The following is a 24,376-nucleotide window of genomic DNA, read 5'->3' on the forward strand; positions in this document are numbered from 1 at the left end:
CCATGTTATCCTAAAAAAATATCAAAATTCTTGTCAGATCAGGGGAAAACCTTCCTTGCTCTTATGGCCAATTATAGTACCTGACTTGAATTTTTCTTGTCTAAGGCTGTGTTCACATCAGCATTGTCTTTCTGTTGAGGGGTTCCGTCTGAGGTTTCCATCGGGGGAACCCTTGCTTCTGTTGCTAATGATTTTCTGTTTTTAACCATTCTGACAGGGTACCGTTGTTTGGATGGAACCAATAGCGCAGTCAAAAACAACGGAACCCAGTCACAACGGTGACAAATGGAAACCATTCGCAAAGTTTCTGCCACCATTCAGATCACCATTCAGATGCAAACAGAAGCTAAGGTTTCCCTTTGCCCTTCCGTTGAGGGGTTCCCCACGACAGAAAGCTCTGACGGAACCCCTCAATGGAAAGAAACGCTGATGTGAACAGGCCCTAATAACTATTTTATTCCCTATAGTAGGCAGCAATATACATGAAAACAGATTGGCTAGAAAGCTTTCCTGTGCTGGACAGATTATTTGTCTAGTGTAAATTTTGCTGCCATACAGTCCATAATCTAGTGTAAACGCTACCGCCAGACAGTCCATAATCTAGTGTAAACGTTGCCGCCAGACAGTCCATGATCTAGTGTAAAAGCTGCCGCCAGACAGCCCATAGTCTAGTGCAGGGGTCTCAGGCACATGGGCCGCTTGCGGCCCCTGAGGCTGTCATCTGCGGCTCGCGGGACACAGAGCCGCTAGTATCGGCTCTGCTCCGAGACTCTGTGGAATTCCCTGACATCGCTGTCCATATATGGACAGTGTTGAAGGATCTTCCCCAGAGCGGAGTCCCGGGCAGAGCGCTAGTACTGGCTCGACTCGGAACTATGTGGAGTTCCCTGACATCGCTGTCCATATATGGACACGCGATGTCCGGGGATTCCCCAGAACCGGAGTCCCGGGCAGAGCGCTAGTATAGGCTCTGCTCCGGGACTCTGTGGAATTCCCTGACATCGCTGTCCATATATGGACATGTGATGTCCAGGGCTTCCCCAGAGCCAGACAGTGATGTGAGGAGCACAGCTGCAGTCCCAGTAGGAACGCTACTAGCGCTCTGCACAGGACTCTAGCTCTGGGGTTGCCCCTGACATCTCTGTCCATATATGAACAGTGATGTCAGGAGCAGAGCTGGAATCCCAGGCAAAGTTCTAGAAGCAGCTCTGCTCCGGTACTCCATATATGGACACTGATATCAGGGGCTCCCCCAGAGTTCCGGAGCAGAGCCTATACTAGTGCTCCGCTCTGGGACCCCGGGTCTGGGGTTGCCCCTGACAGCACATGCCGGTCCAGGAGGATTCCCTGACGTCACTGTGTATGGACAGTGAGGTCAGGGGCTCCTCCAGCAGAGAAATCTCTGGTCAAAGCGTCGGAAACCCCTAGAGGGAGCCCAAATGCAGCTATCTACAAGGGGTGTGTGTGGCAGCATCTACAGAGGGCACTGTGGCAGCATCTACAGAGGGCACTGTGGCAGCATCTACAGAGGACACTGGCATTATCTAGGAGTGAGTGGCATTATCTACAGAGGGCACTGTGGCATTATCTACTGAGGGCTCTGTGGCTCTATCTAAAAAGGGGCTGCCCAATCTTGACATTTGTGTGTCTGCCAACTGAGCCGACAGACTGCATTTAGCGACACTTAAGCAGGAAAGCTAGATTGTTGAAATAAGCACGTGGAGAAAACAGAAATTTCCGTTAAGTTTAAACCTAGCGCTATTATTAAAGTAATGTAGTATAGCTATAGTAGTTCAAATAACTAATTAATTAATAATAATTTTGTATTGTATCAAATTTGAAAGTAATGCGGCCCATCAACTTCACATTTTTTCTATATGTGGCCGAGTTTGAGACCCCTGGTCTAGTGTTAACGCTGCCGCCGGTCAGTTCCAGTCTATTGTTAATGCTACAAATCAAACAGTTCACAGTCTAGTGTAAACACTGCTGCAGGCCAGTCCATAGTCTTGTCGAAACACTTCCGCAGGATCGTCCACAGTTTGTGACTAAAAATGTTTGTCTCCTAAATTACCAGCTAAATGTGCCATAGTGATTGTTTTTTTTTTTTTTTCTTCTTCTTTTAAATCCTGGAGGGCAGTGTTTCTGTCACTGAGTTGCACATAGCAGAGCACAGGCTTGATGACATTCGTTAAAATCTCAGTCCGTGTATTTTTTGCAATGGTTTCCATCAATGTCTTAGTAACAAATGTACTCTTGCCATTAAATACATTTTTGCACAATCCCAAAAAAATACTAGAATGAGGAATTCTAAGATTACAGAAGAGTATGTGTGTTTATGCTGACAATTAGTGGTAAACTATCCGTTAGATAGTGTCATAAATTCACTTTTGCCATTCCACACTTCAAACCATTAAATCTTATATCGGAGTATGGTGTTTAACTGTTGCATCACTAATCCCATTTGTGATAAGATCAATTTTTGTTCATTAGGTTCATGGTGGGTTGTGGAAGGTGTGATGACTGGTTCCATGGAGAATGTGTGGGCTTAAGCCTCGCTCAAGCACAGCAAATGGAAGTGGATGACAAAGAATACATCTGTGCCAAGTGCTGCGCAGAAGAAGCAAAAATGGATATTACAGGAACAGACGTTTCTAGTGATAATCAGAAGACAGACATACACCAAGATCTTAAAACTTTGGAAAATGATAAGAGCATGATGGCAGAATGCCATAGCTTACCGCTAGAAAAATTCAAGCCAAGTGATGATACCATGAAAAACAAAGAACACAAAGTTAAGATTTCCAAAAAGGTACCTATGACCAGTTGACAAATTATGATTGTTTTTAAATGGCTTGAGGCTCTTAATAAATATTTACTTAGTTATTTAAGCCGAGAAGAAAGGGGATCCTACCTTAAAATGTATGATCTACACAAGATGACACTTGAAAAACTTTAGAAAGGGAATTATATAAAGGAGTTATTTAAGGAAAAATATTAGGCTTTGTTCACATCAGCGTCAGGGCTCCGTTATGGCGTTCCGTCACAGTTCGACTATGGTATTGCTTCCGTCAAAACGCTGGAACCCTTGCACAACAGAGACAAACGGAAACCATTTGCAGCGGATCCGTCACCATTGAAATCAATCCTATGGTATCCATTTGTTTTAGTCAGGGCTCCGTTCTGACGGAAAGCTCAGAAGGAACGCCAGAACGGAGCCCTGACGCAGGTGTGAACGAAGCCTTACTGGTGTTTACTTACCTCTCATCCATGGATGATTGATACCTTCTTCACTATAGATACATCCCTGTTCCATGGACGAGTAAACAGGAGATTTTCTGCCTCGTAAACGAGCGCCAATCAACAATACAGCATGTCAACTTTGCACCATTTAAACTGAGCCGAGGTATACATACAGACAGATACTTCACTGCACTAATCGGCAGCCCCTTCTCTCTGTCAGTACTGATAGAGAGCAGAGGCTGCTGATCAGTGCGATATTAAGAAAAATAAGTTCATACGTACCCCGGCCGTTGTCTTGGTGACGCGTCCCTCCTCTGACATCAAGTCCGACCTCCCTGGATGACGCGGCAGTCCATTTGAACGCTGCAGCCTGTGATTGGCTGCTGCGGTCACATGGTCTGAAACGTCATCTCAGGAGGCCGGACTTGAGGAAGAAGCAGGCAAGCAGGGAGTTCTGGGTAAGTAGTAACTTTTTTTTGTTGCAGTTTTTTTTTTATTGAACCATTAATCTATATTGTGAGCGCCGCGCATGGTATTCCGTGTCCAGCGGTAGTCTCTGTCCAGGGTGCTGAAAGTGTTAAAGGGCTGCACTTATCGGCAGTAACTCTTTCAGCACCCTGGAGAGTGAGTAACGCTGGACATGGAATAGCATGTGCGGCACTCACAATATCGTGTACATAGTGTGAACGGGTTTGTTTCCTCTCGGAAACTGAAACACGGAAGTGTACATGGAGTACGCACAGGAAGCACACGGTTCCAATCACGGACACGGATCTGTGAAAAACGGCCGTGAAAACGGTGATGAGGCCTTAGAGTTACGTCATAGCTGGGAAGGGTGAGTATGAAGCTGGCTCACGGACTGACACCACACCATACTTAGCGGGTTTGGCTGTATGTTACAACCAATACCTCACTGCAATGGCTGTGATTGGAGATGATCCCTGCCGTTTAACCGATTAGAAAGAGGGACTATTAAAAAAACAAAACCCCCCAAAAAAACGGTTCAATAAATTGTTTTTTTTTTTATATACAAAAAATTTAATGTTAAAAAAGTCACATTTTCTCATTTTCCCCCTAAATGAATGTAAATAAACAAAGAACATAATTAGTATCGTTGCGTCTGTAAAAGCCTGAACTATTACAATATAACATTACTTAACTCGTACTGTAAAAAATTTGAAAAATACGACAATTCTGCTGTTTTTTTCCTCACCTCCCACAACAAATAGAATAAAAAGTATCAAAAAGTCGCATGTACCCGAAAATGAATACCCATAAAAACAGCTCATTTCGCAAAAAGCCCTCACACCGCTCAATCATCAAAAATTTCAAAAAAGATATATTTTTTTACATTTTTCTTTTACATTTTTTTAAATAACATTTGTAAATCATAAAAAAAACTATTCAAATTTGATATTGCCTTAATCGTATTGACCCGCAGAATAAAGTTAACATGCCGTTTTTACAGCACGGTTAAACGCCATATAAATTACGTTAAAAAAAACACTAGATGAATCGCTGTTTTTTTCTTCTTCCCCACGAATGTTTTTTTTTTTTTCAGTTTTCCATCACATTTTATGGTTCGATTAATGGTGATGTAAAAACTAGAACTCGTCTTGCAAAAAACAAGCTCTTATTCGGCTATTTCGACGGAAAAATAAAAAAGTTATGTCTTTTGGAATATGGGATGGAAAAAATTTAAATGGCTGGAGCGGCATGGGGTTAAAGGAAAATACTAAATCAAATCATAGAAAACTGTATATAGCAGAGCTCAGCATCTCTATCGCCAGATAAGGTAACATAGGAGACCTAACAGAGCCTCTTTAATACACCATATTATTCTATTTGACCCCAGTATTTACATTTGGAGGATGGGTTTATAGAGCAATGTCAACCATGTTAAAACCATTTTCTGTTTTTCCCTTCTCTACTGACTCCCCAACAATACATTTAGTACTTCTTTTAATTGTGCCTTGGTATTGCCTTACACCTTTAGTAGTTTAACCATGAAATATTTTTTTGCTCTTAGATTTCTGGAGAAACTCGGCACTCCACAGAAAGCAAAGATTCAGATATTAAGAAACAACACACTTCTAATCGCAAGATCTCTGCCACAGCAGTCCACCGAGTGTCAGAGGAAAGACGTGAAAAGACTTCAAAGGATTCGGCAACTGCTTCAACTCACGACGAAAAGACTACGAAGTCGGGTAAAATAAAAGATATGATACTGACCAATCCGTGATCAATCAGCGTCATACGCTTCTCATTGTTCCAGCTTCTTTTACTGCACAATCACACTGTAACAATGGGCTGGAACAATGAGAAGTGTATGACGCTGATTGGTCAGCCTCATACACTCCTCTGTACAACGCCCAGTTGGTAAAAAGTAACAACACGTCCAGTTGGTCAATAAGAAAGTAATTAGCATAAATCTAAAATTGCTCATAACTTGCTCAAAAATGATAGTTTTTCAAAATAAAAACCACTGTTGTTATCTACATTACAGCGCCGATCCGATTATGTAGGAGATAGGGCACTTATAATCTGGTGACAGAGCCTCTTTAAATGCCGCAGTCAATAGCGGCCATGGCATTTAAACCATCAGGAGGAGGGGGCGACCCACTCCGACAGCCCAACGGCCCCGCAGCGTGATTGGGGGTTGCCTATGGCTGTCATGGCAGCCCGGGGGCCTAATAAAGGCCCCCCTGTCTGGCTTCGGTCTGCCTCTGCTAAGCCATGCCGGAGGCATGGCTTAGCAGAAGCCTGTAAGAATGACAATATACTGCAATACACTTGTATTGCAGTGTATTGTACCAGCGATCAAACAATCGCTGGTTCAAGTCCCCTAGGGGGAGTAATAAAATGTGTTAAAAAAAAGTTAAATACGTTTTTAAAAAGTGTAAAAAAAAAAATATACAAAAATATTCAAAGTTCAAAGAACACCCCTTTTCCCATTTTTACTCCACCACAAAGTAAAAAGAAAAATTGGTATTGCCGCGTCTGTAACAGTCAGAACTATTGCAATATACCATTATTTAACTAGCACGGTGAACGGCGTAAAAAACTAAATTAAAACACCCTAATCATTGTTTTTTGGTCACCTTAGTGCTAAAAGATGTTTTCATTAAAAGTGATCAAAATATCGTATGTACCAAAAAACGGTACCAATAAAAACTACAGCTCGTCCCGCAAAAAATAAGCCCTCACACCGCTCAATCAACGAAAAAATGAAAAAGTTATGGCTCTCAGAATGTGGTGAAACAGAACAAGTTTTTTTGTTAAATAGTTTTTTTTCTTTGTAAAAGCAGTAAAATATAAAAAAAACAACTATATAAATTTGGTATTACCGTAATTGTATTGAGACGCAGAATAAAGTTAAGTTGTCGTTTTTACCGCATGGTGAAAGCCGTAAAAATAAAACCCATAAAACAATGGAGGAATTTAGTTTTTTTTTACAATTCCACCCACAAATATATTTTTTTCCCTTTCCCGGTACATTATATGGTACTTTAAATGGTGCCAATAGAAACTACAGCTCCTCCCGCAAAGAATAAGCCCTCACACCGCTCTATTGATGGAAAACTAAAAACGTTATGGCTCTTGGAATACGGGGAGTGAAAAACGAAAACGTAAAAACAAAATGTCTGGGTCGTTAAAGAGTTAATGAGGAAAACCCGCAACAGAAGAGCAGCGTTTCTGTATCATAAAATGACAAGCTGTATTAAGAACCTGCATCACAGATCAATTTATGAACAGTTTCGCTGCAGATTTTTTTCCGCAGTGTGTGGATGAGATTTATTCAAATCCCATCCACTCTGTTGCTACTGTATTACACAGCAGATTTTCCGCTACGTGTGCACATACCCCTAAAAGCGGTAATTATTAGTAGCACTATCCAGGTAAAGCACAAGAGTATACGTTTTTTTAAGGGGGCTGTCCTATGAAGGACATTTGTCATCTATCTACAGGATAGGTTATAAATGTCTGACCACTGGAACCCCCACTAGATCTCAGCTGTTCCCGTCAGCCCCATAGCTAGTGAATGGAGCGGCAGGGCGCATTGAAACTCGTCGACACTGCAGTTGTATTGTTCTAGTGATCCCTAGACATCAGAAATGTATCACCTATCCTGTGGATAGGTAATAAATGTAATCCGGGGGACAACATCTACACCATCTAAAGGGGTATTCCAGACCCCCACGATTCTGGGCAGTTCCACTGCTCTGCCTCAACTACCAATTATCCCTTTCGCAGCCGGGACACTTTTCACACTTTTGACATACACAAGTAAAACCTGAATTATAACCTTAAAGAAATCAGATTATACCCATATATTTTATGAAAGAAGGCACCTACCTGGTTCGTTGTGAAAATGCCACCAAGCCCTTTACATTCATGGGCGTCCTCATTCTATTTTGCTTAAAAGCGCAACATTTTGCAAAAAAAATACATAAAAAATTATGTTTGTGGCTAAAAGTCTAACCCAAGCAGAGCTGGAGAGGAATAACACCTCCTTAAAATAAAAGTTGGCACTTATGTCTATGTCTTCATGCACATGTCTACATAATCACCAGAACTGAAGAGTCGACAAATGGACAAAAGTCCATGTATCACATTCCTTAGGATATATAGGTAGTGTTGTGAGATTAGGTTGGAGGTAGATGGACTCAAAACCGCAGGCATGCACAAAATTCACTCGAAACCACAATTTCCTTATTAAACTGGTCTCTGGAAACTAGATTCTCAAGAGGAAGATGCATACGGTATATAAAACTGTAAAGTAATTTCCTTGGTTGTCTAACGTGTAACTAAACAAGCAGCTAATACACAAACAATGTCCAGTCTTCCAGAATCAGTAAGAGCACTGACAGCCAGCCCCCTAAGCCCAACTTTCTATTTGCATTCCAGCAACCAAGCAATTTTCCAAGTTTTAAACTACGACCATTTCCTTAACCATCTTGCATACTTACCCAAGTTTGGTAAATAACCATAATTTATTTTTTTGTGTAGTAGCCACAATTAAAAGATACATTGATCATTTTAGTAATGTACTAAACATGATAACTAACCTATCTCATCGGATTTTAATGCAGGTGTTATTGAAAAGATTGAGATGAAAAAAAGAAAACCAGAAAAAAAAGGGTCATCATCTGGTGTGCCGGTTACCTCTCCATCTACACCAAAACCATCTGTGGATCAAATAAGGCAAAGCGTTCGCCAATCTTTAAAAGATATTCTAGTAAAAAGGTATGCTAATCTGATGTATAACATGTCTGGTACTTTTTTCGCTTAGCATCTTTATTTCTAATGGCACTTCTGCGTAACCAAACCACATGAGCAATGATTCTCATTAAGAGCTGCATACGACTTTATTTGTCTTATTTTAGGCCATGTACACCTTTTGATTAAGAAAAAAAAAAACGCTTTTAATGTGTTAAGTGATTTATAAACATTTTTTTGACTGACTTGTAAAAAAAAATTGTGTACATAGAAGCTGTATCACTCGCTGTCAGTCGAATCCATCAGGGTAGTGAACTGATGGCTCAGCTGAAAGCGGGTCCAGTGTGTTTCTAACAAACAGGATCACCATAATATCGATCACATTTAAGTTGATGAACTTAGATGTCATAATAATTATAGTGATCTTGTGTGTCAGAGACACACAGGACCCACTCTGAGCCGTCCTTTCAGCTGAACTTACAGATTTGGTTGATAGCGAACGATACAGATTCTATTGGTAAAACGAAACAACATTTTTAATAAGTCAATTAATAATTTTTTGAAACTCACATAAAACATTGATTTAATAGGCTTTGTACATGGCCTTTGAGTTACCTCCAACAATATAGTTAAATAGAACAAGAATATGTTATGTATTTAGTAGATCTAAATAAACGTTCCCCAGCTTAAAGAGGCTCTGTCACCACATTATCACATTAACTTTACTGAAGTGTCTTGAGCGTGAATAGACATCACCTCCAGCCAGGACGCGATGTCTATTCACACTCCCGACACTTCGGTAAAGTTTGTGTGGGACTTACTCACACAGCACAGCGTGATCTCGCTGTCATTCACAGCGCTGTGATGAAGTCCCACACAAACTTTACCGAAGTCTTGGGAGTGTGAATAGACATCGCGTCCTGGCTGGAGGTGATGTCGATTCACTCTCAAGACACTTCAGTAAAGTTAATGTGGGTGTATGTGACAGCACAGCGAGATCACGCTGTGCTGAGTACAAATGGACATGAATGGAGAGAAGTGTATGACGCTGATTGGTCAGTATCATACACTTCTCTTTACAACACCCACTTGGTCAAAAGTTAAAAAATGCCCAGTTGGGCATTAAGTAACTAATTAGCATAAATCTAAAATTGCTCAAAAAGCGCCGATCAGATTATGTAGGAGATAGGGCACTTATAATGTGGTGACAGAGCCTCTTTAAATAAAAAACCCAAGCTAATATTTGCTATGCAATGAAATTCCAAGTATTATTCCTTGTAAGCAACCATTTCAGGCTGAGAAGGGGCTGATCAAGAATTGTAGATTTCTTGCTTACTGATACAAACTCATGAAAAATATTTGATTCTATGATCAGTTTCTCACTTATCTCCCACACTTACATTATTTATTTCTAAGCTTGCAGACATTAGGTTAAAGGGGTTTGTGAGGTTGATCTGACATGTATTGATTAATTTTAACATGTACCTTTATGCATTAGAATGGAGCCGCTGTAGAGCATTGGGTGGGATCCTTATATTCAAAAATATAAGACTCGCCCGTCTTCTAATAATGTAGGTATGGGTTGCCGTTGAGGAAGAGAAGTTCCACTCCGTCTTCAGAACAGTCCAGGGTTTGGGCTGCCTTAAGTGTCTCATTAGCTGCCAGCTGGAGGACTCCATTAAAAAGAACCTTTCACCTGCCTATACATGTGCAGCATGTAATAGGCATGGCTTCATATACCCAGTTTCACTTTACATTTTTTTTCCTATCTTCCTGCGTTAATTAGATATCGGTGCCGTTATATTTGGCGCCCGATATGTAAATAAGCCCCTGCAGAAGGCCTTTCATCCTGATAGCTAGGGAAGCTATATGTTTAGTTAGAGGCTGGACGGCCTAGGGTTTATTTTGTACTGTTTTTTTGTAAAACTGCCTTTCATGTGTGAAGACTAAACCTATTGCGGCCAGTTTCAAAGTTGGAGTGAAAATATTCAAGTGTACCAACCATCTTGACCCTGGAGATGGCGATCCTATGAGTTAACTTACCCCAAGTTACATATGGTGGGGTATTGCTTTGAGCACAAAAATGGCACCTGGAATTTAAAAGGCCAGAAGTTGGATGGTTGAAAGTGACGGTCTCTGAGGAGAGAAGCTGTTTATTCTGAGTTGCGAAAGTTCGGAGACAGTTGCAATGGGTCTTATGGAGGAATTTGTCAAACAATTGTAGCAGGTAGACCTTGCTAAACTGAATGGTCATACCCAAAGTGTCCAGGCAGTTTAAAGCAGAGCGAGAGGCTGTGCGGCCGCAACTGCAGGTGTCACTGGATAAACGGACCTCTCTACAAGGATGGGCCACAACACAAGGTGTCTTGATGTCGTTGACTCCTAAGGTTTTGGAAAAGGTTTGCAAGCAAGAGCAAAGAGCTTGGATGCCAAAGATACAAGCTGTGAGTGCCGTTGCTAACGGCAACCAATCGGAGCCAGGCTTGAGATGTCTGAGAGTGAATTGCTGCATTGTCGGATGTCCCGTTGCTGAGTGGCCAAGTGTTAAAAGTCAATTAGTCTGTGGCGCCATGATGCAGTTGCTAGGGGCAACAAAGTTCAACAGCAGGCGTCTGTAGCTCAGCCGAAGGAGCTGTTCGGGAAGTGCCATCAAGCGAAGAAATGTGCACTTAGTTGTCCTTTGGTCAAGAGGCCAGGGAATGGCAGAACAAGAGCTTGGAGATGGGGGTGGGCGGAGTTCCACTATTTGTTGATTTGGCTCCCACCCTGGTGGTGTCGAGGGTGCCTCCAGAGATATTGCTATTCGTTAAGAAGAATACTGAGTGTGGTGAGACTGTTCTTCTTACATTTAAAGAGGCTCTGTCACCAGATTCTCAAATCCCTATCTCCTATAACATGTGATCGGCGCTGCAATGTAGATAACAGTAAAGTTTTTTTTTTTTTGTTTTGTTTTTTAAAACGTTCATTTTTGGCCAAGTTCTGAGCTATTTTATTTATATATATATATATATATATATATATATATATATATATATATATATATATATGCAAATGAGCTTTGAAATGGACAACTGGGCGTGTATTGTGTTTTTAACTGGGCGTGCTTATGTGTATGACGCTGACCAATCAGTGACCAGTCAGCGTCAGCACTCCTCTCCATTCATTTACACAGCACATAGTGTTCTTACTAGAACGATGTGCAGCCACATACACAAGTGTCCTGATAATGAATACACATGACCTCCAGCCTGGACGTCATATGTACTCAGAATCCTGACACTTCTGACTCTTTTCTGTGAGATTTCCAGCAAGGGAAACGAAATCTCGTTTACCTCGTAATCTGTGCAGCTGTGTAAATGAATGGAGAGGAGTGTTGACGCTGACTGGTCACTGATTGGTCACTGATTGGTCACTGATTGGTCAGTGTCATACACATAAACACGCCCAGTTGGACATAACGAAAAAAAAACGCCCCGTTGCCCATTTCAAAGCTCATTTGCATATATATAAAATAGCTCATATCTTGGCCAAAAATGAACGTTTTAAAAAAAACAAAAAAAAAACAAAACTTTACTGTTATCTACATTGCAGCGCCGATCACATGCTATAGGAGATAGGGATTTGAGAATCTGGTGACAGAGCCTCTTTAAGACTAATTTTGGGACTGTACAGCACAAACTCATAAAATTTGAGGGACTTAATGTGGAGTTTGTGCTTGGCAGAGAATTTCCTCATTTTTGGCAGCTGTGGGAGAAAGACCGTATCCCAAATAACCATGGTGGCGATACCTGGAAGAAGCCTTCTTCAGAGGTTGCTACTACTAATTCTAAAGGGGGACATGCACCTATAGTAACTGTGTCTGATGATAGAAATGTGTTTCCTGCAATATCTGTAGAAAATGACACTAACGAAATGTCCAGTTTTGCGCTTAACATGTTTGTAACACATGAATAGGTCACACAGTCTGAACAGCTGAATGCAGCATGTGAACGGACTGTTAAAGAAACAGCAGCCGAGACAGAAGAAGAGATTAGCTTAAGTGCGCCCCTTGAGGCCGTAGTTGAGAATGTCAAGAGTGTCACATGTCATGTGCGTGCTGTTACTAATGGTAACCCAGAGAATAATGTTGCCATGTCAGTTTTGGTTGAAACTAATGTGGTTGCTACTGGCAAACAGCTGCTTTTGTGCATCTGCAAGTGATTATGATCAAATAAGTTTTACTGAAGGAGTGGATGAAAATGCGCATGGTGCAATAGATATGACTGCAGTACCTTTAGAAACGGTGCCCCCTACAGGTCATTCATACCCTGTAGAAACTGAGACTGATGTGACGCTCACTCCTTCCACTCATTCCAAGCAGATGGGGGAAGCACAGGAGTTAGACTTCAAACTTCGTTCAGTGGATGCTACTATAGTATATGCTTCTGTCACTAATATTACATGTGATATAAAACCGGTTACTAATGGCAACAAGCAGTTCAGTGGATGCTACTATAGTATATGCTTCTGTCACTAATATTACATGTGATATAAAACCGGTTACTAATGGCAACAAGCAGTTCAGTGGATGCTACTACAGTGTATGCTTCTGTCCCTAATATTACATGTGATATAAAACAGGTTGCTAATGGCAATAAGCTGTGTCTAAGCAGGAGCAGGGCCCTAACACTGCTGTGGAGATGACCACTCTTTGGTGTAATAACCTTAACCCTGAAGCGCCTGAACATTGTCATTGGAAATTCTCCCTGGCTAGCCAGTCTGAGCATTTAAATGCTGAGACACATGTTTTGGACTCCAAGATGGAAGGGAGTAAAGCTACTTTAAGTGGTGTTGTAGCTGTTCATACATTGCATACCACATCCAATGGGTGTATACGTAATGATGCTCAGTTTCTAGGGTTCAGTGTGAGTCAGGCAGATTGTAGTGAGCCAAGTCAATGTACGTGCTCACCCTTGTCAGCACCCAAAGGGTTAACTCCTGACCGTTTATGTGCAGTAACTGACGTAACATTGTCACATGAAAGTAAAATGCAGAGTGATAAAGAATCATGGACCTTCCATAGAGAAAGGTCTACAACCTCATGTTCAGGAGATGGTCGTAGGAGATGACGTGTGTGATGAAGTGCCCCATGGTTCTGATCGGCACAGTAACCTGCAGTATATAGCATGTACTCAGGACGAGATTGATATGATGATGCCCCAGGGTAGGGTGGGTGAGAGAGAAAATATGGAGGATGTAAATTATTCCCATGCTGGTAATGTTGAACTAAATAAGCCAAGAAGATGTGGTTTTGAGGTGTGCTCAGCAGAAAGGAGCAAAGTGTGTCCCACAACCACAGTGATTTCTGATATTTATGTTTCAGAGTACAAAATGTATCTGGTGGATCACACGGAGTCACATGACAGTGATCTATACTCCTCTTTACCACTGCAGGAGGAATTGTTTGAAACCTCTGAAAGTAACACTTGACATGGCTAACTAAACTGTATGTCACAAACCTGAATCAAAAAAATTGTAAAGAAATATTTTTGATATTGCAGAGAAAGTGTGTTGTCGCTCTCCTAGTGGAAAGTACATATATTGATAAGGTAATGACAGACACGAGTCAAATGTCTGATGTAGGACAGTGCCTCCAATTAGATGGTACATCATGTGGTTTATGTGAGATGGTACCCCAATGCAGGAGCTTTGACCCCAAGGGTTTTAGTCAAGTGACGACACCCACAGTTGTGATCAGGGGGGGGGGGGGTGGTCTGTAGCAGTGCAGCTACTAAGGGCCAGGATTTGGGCCCAGAATCTGATTAAAAGGAATGTTACTGGAGAAAGTGTCCTTTCCTCTTATTTATTATGCAAGAAACCTGGAAATAGGTATGGGTTGCTGGAGTGGAAGAGAAGTTCCACTCCGTCTTCAGGACAGTCCAGGGTTTGGACTGCCTTAGGTGTCTCATTAGCTGCCAGCTATGAGGACTCCTTTAAGAAAGGTGTGATCTATTCACACAATGCTCCTGGTCTGGGAATGCATTGCCAGCCTGTGGGAGTCAAAAGTTCTGGTAAGAACACACGTTTGTTGTGAGGTGCTGGGCAGAAGGCCTTTCACCCTGATAGCTAGGGAAGCTATATGTTTAGTTAGAAGCTGGAGGGCCTAGGGTTTATTTTGTATTTGTAAAACTGCCTTTCATGTCTGAAGACAATAAAGCTGGTTGCGGCCAGTTTCAAACCAAATCCACTGTGTTGGAGTGAAAATATTCAAGTGTGCCAACCATCCTGACCCCAGAAATGGCGATAGTTCTAGTCAATAGAAAGAGAATGAACTACATTGAATATTTTATATTGTCAATAATTGAAATGATAGAGAAGATAGATAAATAATAACTAGAAGATCTACAAATAAAACAACAAGAATAATCCAAGTAAAATGTATTTATTGGATAAATAAATTATCAAGTATATCAGTGTCTCCATTGTACAAAAAAAACTTATATCTGTAAGTGTTGTAATATTTTCTCATTTTATCTTCTACATTTAATATTTCGATTGTCTGTTTAATGTAAAATATTGTAATTGTTTCAGCGAACTAATAAGAATTAATCTAGATAAATAAACAAAAGAAGTTGGTTGAGTCAATACATCCCTTTTGTTCTATTTTTGCTCATCTTACATTTTGGCGTAGTTGGCGGGATGAGCCTTAATGCATCTGAATCTTCTTCACACTGCCCTAGCAGCATGGCCACCTCACAATTGCAACATATACTTATCCCCAGAGGGGCAGCCCTGATGAGCGTACAAAAATTTGATGGCAAAGCTATGACTGTAAATGATTTGATAGAACGTATACGAGTCGCTGCAAGCTGTATCAAATCCCATCAGATTGCCAAGCTGACCTGGAGATAAATTTATTGGAAGGAGACGCACGAAAAGCTGTACTCGTTCTTCCAGCAGAACAAAGAAAAACTTTAGAGATATTATTTCTCGCTTAGAAACTTTGTATGGCGATGCTACTCCTGCTACAGATCGAAAAAAAAAAAATTCATACCTCCTACTCAAGTCAGTCGATCAACAAGAAAGATCGAGAAGGTTGTATAGTAGTTATTGATGCAGACAGGTTACTACGAGATCAATTCATATTGGGTCTATGTAATCATATCCTAAAAAGAACCTTAAAAAAATATGATCAGATTAGATGATCAAACTACCTTTGCTGATGTGATTAAAGAAGCTATAGAACTACAAAGAGACGAAGATGAGAATGCAAATGGGCTGTTCAAATGGTAAAACAGAAAATATTCCGAAAACTACTGAAGAAAAATCTAATACTTCTATACAAGATTTCAATAGAGACATTACAGAGACACTTAGAGTTAAAAGAAGAAATTGTACAACTTAGAAATATAAAGTCTTAACCTGTAAATAGAGGGCGAAGATGTCGATCTATTAATACTGTTGAAAAACGATGTTGTTGATGTGAACAAGTAGGTAATTTTGCAAGAGATTGTAGAGCGGAACAGACAGAAAATAATGGCCCAACACATTTCAACTAGAATTACCCGTGACTGTGGGTCGAGCCGCAGGAACCTTAAACGAAGGCCCTGATGAATTAATAGCTGGAAAATGCCCGATAGTACAAGCCTGTATAAATGGATTTTTAATAAATCGTTTGATCAATACTGGTTCGGAAGTCACTACTATTAATCAAAAATGGTATGAAGAATACCTTTGGGAAAACTATCGAACCTTCTTTGTTTACCCTAACGGCTGCTAACAATTTGCCCATTAAAATAGTTGGAATAGTGTGGTAAAATATAGACATTATGGGACAACGATTCCCTAATATAACTGTAGTGGTAGTAAAAGACAATGTAGAAAAGGGAGAGCCTCCAGCTCACCGGTTCTGCGTCTGCTGAGATGTCGCTCGGATCCCCACGACGGCTCGCGGTGTGTATTGCAGGAAAAAGGAAAGATGATCCAGCGCCAATGTTGGTGTTTAAAAGGGAAGAACAAGTCCCATGTTTATTGGAAAAATATTTAAAATCTTAGAAGCGAGACGCAGCCTCAAGGCAAGAGTAAGCAGGGAGTGTACCCGAGCCTACGCGTTTCGAACGCACACTGCGTTCTTAATCATGGCAAAGGAAGTTGAGATCGTGTGTTACTGCCCTACCTATGTGTAAATATGTCAGGTGTTCAAAGTGCTACGTAAATGGCAACAATTAAGTTACTAACTTAACTAAGCCAACCCTATGCATTCTTTGATCACCTGTAGCTGTTTGCTAATTATTCCCGTAACTACCTTTTCCAACCAATTGTTGCCATTTACGTAGCACTTTGAACACCTGACATATTTACACATAGGTAGGGTAGTAACACACGATCTCAACTTCCTTTGCCATGATTAAGAACGCAGTGTGCGTTCGAAACGCGTAGGCTCGGGTACACTCCCTGCTTACTCTTGCCTTGAGACTGCGTCTCGCTTCTAAGATTTTAAATATTTTTCCAATACACATGGGACTTGTTCTTCCCTTTTAAACACCAACATTGGCGCTGGATCACATCGGCACCAGAGGCTTCAGTTGATTCTGCAGCAGCATCAGCGTTAGCAGGTAAGTCGATGTAGCTACTTACCTGCTAACGCCGATGCTGCTGCAGAATCAACTGAAGCCTCTGGTGCCGATGTGGCCGACACGATGCAGGACCTGTGAGTGACGTCACAGATCTGCACTGCCAGAAGCTGGGCGTTCTGAAGAGAAGTGGATGATACTTCTCTTCAGAGCGTCCAGCTAGTAAAAGTATTAAAAACGCCCCGATGTACGCACATAATACACGCCCACTTGGACTTTTACTTTTAAACACACCCACTTGGACTTTTGCAAGCCTCATTTGCATAACTACAAAAATGGTCATAACTTGGCCAAAAATGCTCGTTTTTTAAAAATAAAAACGTTACTGTAATCTACATTGCAGCGCCTATCTGCTGCAATAGCAGATAGGGGTTGCAAAATCTGGTGACAGAGCCTCTTTAAACAATTAGTGTATAGGTGATTGGTCTAATTTTTTATTTTTTTTTCACGAGTCAGGAAATATTATAAATTGGATTCTAATTTATAATATTTCCCATTGCTGGTCACTAGATGGAGCCATTCCCAAAATTGCAGCATTGCATGTGGTAAAGCAACCACATTGCTTTATGCTGCAAAATTGGGTAAAAAGCCCTCGCTCTAGTGAGCTCTCAGCATCCCCCCCCTCCTTTATCCTGGCTAGTGCCGGGAGAAACGAGGGGTTTGAACGGTCTAACCTCCTACACTGTGTGTCGCCATTTTTTGAGCTAACACACAGTGTAGAAGGTTTACATACAGTAGTAAACACACACTGAACACAAACATACATAGAAATCCCTTACCTGCTCCAGTCGCCGCCGGTCCATCCGCTCCGTCTGCTGCCACTGCTCCATGTGCACAAGTCCGGAAGCCGCGACCGGAAGTAGTAATCTTACTGTCCGGCCGCGACTTCCGGTCCACAGGAAAATGGCGCCGGACGGCGCGCATTTCAAATTGAACTGTGTGGGAGCGGCGCATGCGCCGTTCCCACACAGCGGCGTACATGTTAGTGGATGGAACGGGCCCCGTTCGCAGTCCCTATGGGACTGGAGCTGCCGTATTCCATGTTAATCGACACATACAGAAATGGGAAAAAAAATGGCAGCCCCCATAGGGAAGAAAAAGTGTAAAAATAAGAAAAAGTAACACACAAACACACAAATTAATCCAAACATTTTTAATAAAGCACTAACATCTTTAACATATGAAAAAAAAATTTGTGGTAACACTGTTCCTTTAATTAGAACTCTGGAAGAAAAACATCATGAAAAAGGGCCAGAATACGTACAAAATGTAGTATGGGCTTACAAGAATACCATACATAGTACTACAGGTTATACTCGTTATTTGGACGCCCCTCCAGAATACCCCTGACACTTTTAACCCCTTAAGGTCACAGCCTAGTTTGGGCCTTAAGGCTCAGAGCCCATTTTTTAAATCTGACATATTTCACTTTATGTGGTAATAACGTCGGAATGCTTAAACCTATCCAAGCGATTCTGAGATTGTTTTCTCGTGAGACATTGGGCTTTATGTTAGTGATAAAATTTTGTCGATATATTCAGTGTTTATTTGTGAAAAATTGCAAAATTTAGAGAAAAATGTGAAAAAATAGCATTTTTCCGAATTTAAATGCATGTGCTTGTAAAACAGATGGTTATACCAGCCAAAATAGTTACTAGTTCACATTTCCCATAAGTCTACTTTAGATCTGCATAGTTTTTAGAGCATTATTTTATTTTTCTTGGACGTTACAAGGCTTATAACATAAACTGCAATTTCTCATATTTTTAAGAAAATTTCAAAAGCCTTTTTTTTAAGGTACCTGTTCAGTTCTGAAGGGGCTTTGAGGGGCCTATGTATTAGAAACCCCCATAAAACACCCCATTTTAAAAATTAGACCCCTCAAAGTATTCAAAATAGCACAGAAAAACGGAGGGGGAGAATTTCCTCCAGCTCACCTTGTCACAGGTATGGTAGTCAGCACACGGATCCTCGTGTCAGCACACGCGAGGGAAACGGCAGAAAAAGAGAGTTGGAACCAGCGCTGAGAGTAGTGAATAGGCGGTAGCCTACGCGTTTCAGACCCCTGCTGGGTCCTTAGTCATGGCTTGACAAGCCATGACTAAGGACCCAGCAGGGGTCTGAAACACGTAGGCTATCGCCTATTTTCTCATCACTCTCTGAACTTTGGACATTACCTGCCCGTCACTATTATTTCTCTGTTCATTGTTTTTACTCAAGTAATATTAAAACTTGGAAATAGTTTCCTGTTTTTAAACAGATTCACTACTCTCAGCGCTGGTTCCAACTCTCTTTTTCTGCCTATTCAAAATAGCATTTAGAAAGTTTTTTTTAACCCTTCAGGCATTTCACAGGAATTAAAGCAAAGTGGAGGTGAAATTTGCAAATTTCCTTTTTCTTGCTGAATTTCAATTTTATTCAATTTTTTTTCTGTAACAAGGTTTTACCAGAGAAACACTACTAAATATGTATTGTCCAGATTCTGCAGTTTTTAGAAATGTACCACATGTGGCTCTACTGCCCTCGTGGACTAAAACACAAGCCCTAGAAGCAAAGAAGCACCTAGTGCATTTTGGTGCTTCTTTTTTATTAGCATATATTTTAGGCAGCATGCCAGGTTTGAAGAGGTGTTGAAGTGCCAAAACAGTAGGAATCCCCCAAAACTGACCCCATTTTGGAAACTGCACCCCTCAAGCAATTCATTTATGGTTGTTGTTACTATTTTGACCCCGTAGTTTTTTCACAGCGCGTATTTGAATTGGGCTGTGAAATTAAAAGAATGACAATTTTTCCAATAAGATGTCATTTTTGATCAGAATTTCTTATTTTCACAGGGAACAAAATGCCCCATTTTGTTGCCCAATTTGTCCTGAGTGCGGCAATACCCCATATGTGGTGATAAACTGCCGTTTGGGCCCATGGGAGGACTCAGAAGGAAAGGAGCGCTATGTGTTCTTTGGAGCCCAGATTTTGCTGGATTGGTTTTCGGGTGCCATGTCGCATTTGCAGAGCCTCAGAGGTATCGAAGCAATGGAAACCCACCAGAAGTGGCCCCATTTTGGAAACTACACCCCTCAAGGAATTCATTTATGGGTGTTGTGACCATTTAGACCCCACAGTTTTTTCACAGAATTTATTTGAATTGGGCTGTGAATTTAAAAAAATTTAATTTTTTTCCAATAAGAGGTAGTTTTGGCTCAAAATTTCTTATTTTCACAAGGAATAAAATACCCCAATTTGTTGCCCAATTTGTCCTGAGTGCGGCAATACCCCATTTGTGGTGATAAACTGCCGTTTGGGCCCATGGGAGGGCTCAGAAGGAAAGGACCACCATGTGGCCTACTGGGAATTTTCTGGTGCGAAGTCATGTGTGCAGAAGCCCCTGAGGTATCAGTACAGTTGAAACCCCCGAGAAGTGACCCCGTTTTAAAAACGACACCCCTTAAGGAATTCATGTAGAGGTGTAGTGAGCATTTTGACCCCACAGGTATTGTGTAAAAGATAATGCGCAACAGATGGTGCAGAGTGAGATTTGCAATTTTCCATATATATGCCATGTCAGTGTCCGATATATTGTGCCCAGCATGTGCCACCAGAGACATACACCCCATAAACTGTAATGTGGGTTCTCCCGGGTACGGCAATACCCTACATGTGGCTGTTGTTAGCTGCCTAGGCACACGGCAGGGCTCAGAAGGAAAGGACCACCATTTGGCCTACTGGAGCTTTTCTGGTGCTAAGTCTTGTACGCAGAAGCCCCTAAGGTACCGGTACAGTTGAAACCCCCGAGATGTGACCCGGTTTTAAAATCTACACCCCTTAAGGCATTCATCTAGAGGTGTAGTGAGCATTTTGACTCCACAGGTATTGTGTAAAAGATAATGCGCAACAGATGGTGCAGAGTGAAATTTGCAATTTTCTATACATATATGCCAATTCAGTGTCCGATATAGTGTGCCCAGCATGCGCCACCGGAGATATACACCTCATAAACTGTAATGTGGGTTCTCCCGGGTACGGCAATACCCTACATGTGGCTGTTATCAGCTGCCTGGGCACGCAGCAGGTCTCAGAGGGGAAAGATGAGGAGGGGTAAGCTGTGCGAAGTGGATCAGAGCGAGTAAAACTGGGGTAAATTAAAAATAAAGGGATGTATGATAAATTTGAAAACACTTTCATACAGAGCTCTGGTTTTTCGGGACATGCGTCACATTGATATATTGTGTCCCTCCTTATCCCCCTCTTATAGCAGACTTTGCACCTCTTTTGACTTTTTCCCTTCTTGCCAGTTTGGGGAACTTCTCCTGGAAAGTGTTGCCCTGGTACGATGCGTGTGGCCTCGCTTCCAGAAGTACTGTAGGGCTTCAGGACTTGATCTGACAAGTCCACCCCTCCCATGTACCTATTGTAGTCCAGGATGGAGTCTGGTTTGGGGGTCTCTGTACTGGTACCTTGTACTGGTACATGGGTACTGATGTGGCATCTCCCTTGTCTTGTTCTTGACACACAATATGTTGCTGCTAGAATGTGCCCTGCTCTCACCCCTTCTTGTTTGCCCAAGCAGAGTCTTAGGGAGTCCTCTCAGATTTCTTCTAGCAGTGCCGCATGCCGCAGGACTTCTGGAAGCGAGGAACTTGAGGAGTCGGACGCTAGTATAAAAATTATCCAGGTAGAGGTGGTAACCCTGGTCCAGCAGTGGGTGCACCAAATCCCACACAATTTTTGTATTAACTCCCAGTAAGGGGGGGCATTCTGGGGGCTGAATACTGGTGTCCTTTCCTTCATATATCCAAAATTTGTAGGTATACCCTGATGCACTCTCGCACAGCTTATACATCTTCACGCCATACCTTGCCCTCCTACCCGGCAGGTACTGGCGGAATTGAACCCTCCCTTTAAAATGTACCAAGGACTCATCAATAGAAATACACTTCTCGGGGCTGTATGCTTGGGAAAACCGGGCACTGAAACGGTCTAATAGGGGTCTCCGTTTATACAAACGGTCAAAACTGGGGTCATTTCGGGGTGGGAACGGCTCATTATGAGTATAATGTAAGAAGCAAAGTATTGCCTCATTTTTATTTTATTTTTTCGTTTCCAGCTCCGTTCTGAAGTTGCTTTGAGGGGCCCATATATTAGACACCCTTATCAAACACCCCATTTCAGAAACTAGACCCCTCAAAGGATTCACAACAGCATTTAGAAAGTTTATTAATCCTTTAGATGTTTCACAGGAATTTAGAGCAAAGTAGAGGTGAAATTTAATTAATTTAATTTATTAGGCACCATGTCCGGTTTGAAGAGGTCTTGTGGTGCTAAAACAGTGGAAACCCCCCAAAAGTGACCCCTTTTTGGAAACTAGAGACCTTGAGGAATTCATTGTAGTTTTCTTGGGGTGCATGCGACTTTTTGATCAGTTTTTATTCTATTTTTAAAACACAGGAATTTTACTATTGTTTTTTATTTATTTTTTACAGCGTTCACCGTGCGCTATAAATGACATATTCACTTTATTCTGCGGGGCGATACGATTATGGCGATACCCTATGTTTAGAGTTTTATTTTATGTCTTATGGCGTTTGCACAACAAAATACATTTTGTAAAGTATAATTTATTTTTTGTGTTACCTTATTCTAAGAGCCATAACTGTTTTATTTTTCCATCAGGAAAGTCGTGCGAGGACTTATTTTTTGCGTAACGAACTGTAGTTTCGATCAGTACCATTTTTAGGTACATGCGACTTTTTGATCTCTTTTTATTCCATTTTTTGGGAGGTAAAGTGACCAAACAATTGTGATTGTGGTACGGTTTATTATTATTTTCTGTTACGGCGTTCACCGCGCGGGATAAATAACGACATTGTTTTGTAGTTCAGGACGTTACGGACGCGGCGATACCAATTATGTATAGTTTATTTGTTTATATATTTTTATTAATAATAAAGGACTGATAAGGGAAAAAGGGGGATTTTTACTTTTGGCACTTTTAAAACTTTTATTTTCTTATTTTTACACAACTTTTTTTTACTTTTTTACACTTTTTTTACTTTGTCCCACTAGGGGACATGAAGGCAGGAGACTCTGATTGCTATTCTAATACACTGCACTACATACGTAGTGCAGTGTATTAGAACTGTCAGCTGTTCGCTGACAGCAAGCATAGTGGGTCCTGACTTTGTCAGGACCCACTAGGCTTCCGTCGATGGCATAGCCAGAGTCCATTGTTAGGATTCTGGTTGCCATAGTAGCTATCGCGGCCCGCTATCGTGTAGCAGGCCGGCGATGGCAGCTTAACCCCTAAGAAGCCGCGATCGCTATTGAACGTGGCTTCTAAGGGGTTAATCGGCGGGGACCACCGCGATCGGTCCCTGCACACTAAGCTGTGATAGCCTGCTGTCGGAAACAGCAGGTATCACACCTCAAACACGCGCCGGGGAAAGATGGCGCCATGTTAACTCAGGTCAGTACTATTACTGAGCTGAGCGCGAACGATGCGCTCAGCAGGACGTAATAGTACTGACCTGAGCGCGAAGGGGTTAATGGAACAACCTGAAGTCACAGAAAGTAGCACTCGTTCCGAGCGGATTCTTAAACAGACCAGACTAAAAAAAAACAATAATCTTGTAAGAAAGAAACAGTCCAATGTTGAAGATCCAAAACCACAATGAAATACCATCTTGCTTCCAGGAGAACGAGTCCTGGTAATAAATAAACTAGCACAACACGCAAGCAAATTGGAACCCAAATGGGAAAAGACTCCGTATGTCATCATACGTCAGTTAGAACTACATATACCAGTATATGAAGTACGATCTGAGAATGATGAAAGACTCACCTGCAAATTGCATCAAAATTTGTTGAGACCATGTACACTCCCCTTGGAAGTATTGGAAGAAACAAATATACCTGAGCCCTCTTCCAACACAGAATATGGTATCAATGAAGACTGGTGGGTAATGATCCCCAGATACGAAGAATTAAGTTTGTCTTCAGGAGAAAGAATTGATACACCTTCAAAATCTTCTACGCCTCTACTAGAAACAAGATACCAAACTCTGGATACAAGTGATGTTTTACCAAGTCGCTTTCAAAATTATGAACTATAAGTGCAGAGGACAAAAGAAGGGGGAACATGTGAGGTTGTTCTGACCTGTATTGGTGTATTTTAACATGTACCTTTTATGTATTCGAATGGAGCCGCTGTAGAGAATGGGATGGGATCCTTACATTCAAAAATATAAGACTACTCATAAGTAGGTCTCTGATAAAAGAAAGACTCGCGTGTCTTCTCATAATGTATGCTC

General features: G+C 41.5%; 1 protein-coding gene across 1 annotated transcript in view; it reads left to right on the plus strand.

The window, feature by feature from the left end:
* Positions 1-24,376, plus strand: part of PHF3 (PHD finger protein 3) — an 82,518-nt gene that overhangs the window by 35,371 nt on the left and 22,771 nt on the right. Inside the window, exons 5-7 of the mRNA XM_075861991.1 lie at positions 2,491-2,809; positions 5,270-5,447; positions 8,334-8,487. Coding sequence (XP_075718106.1) covers positions 2,491-2,809; positions 5,270-5,447; positions 8,334-8,487 — 651 coding nt within the window. The remainder of the gene's footprint in view (positions 1-2,490; positions 2,810-5,269; positions 5,448-8,333; positions 8,488-24,376) is intronic.

Source organism: Rhinoderma darwinii, chromosome 4, assembly GCF_050947455.1.
Source record: "Rhinoderma darwinii isolate aRhiDar2 chromosome 4, aRhiDar2.hap1, whole genome shotgun sequence".
Taxonomy (NCBI): Eukaryota; Metazoa; Chordata; class Amphibia; order Anura; family Rhinodermatidae; genus Rhinoderma; species Rhinoderma darwinii.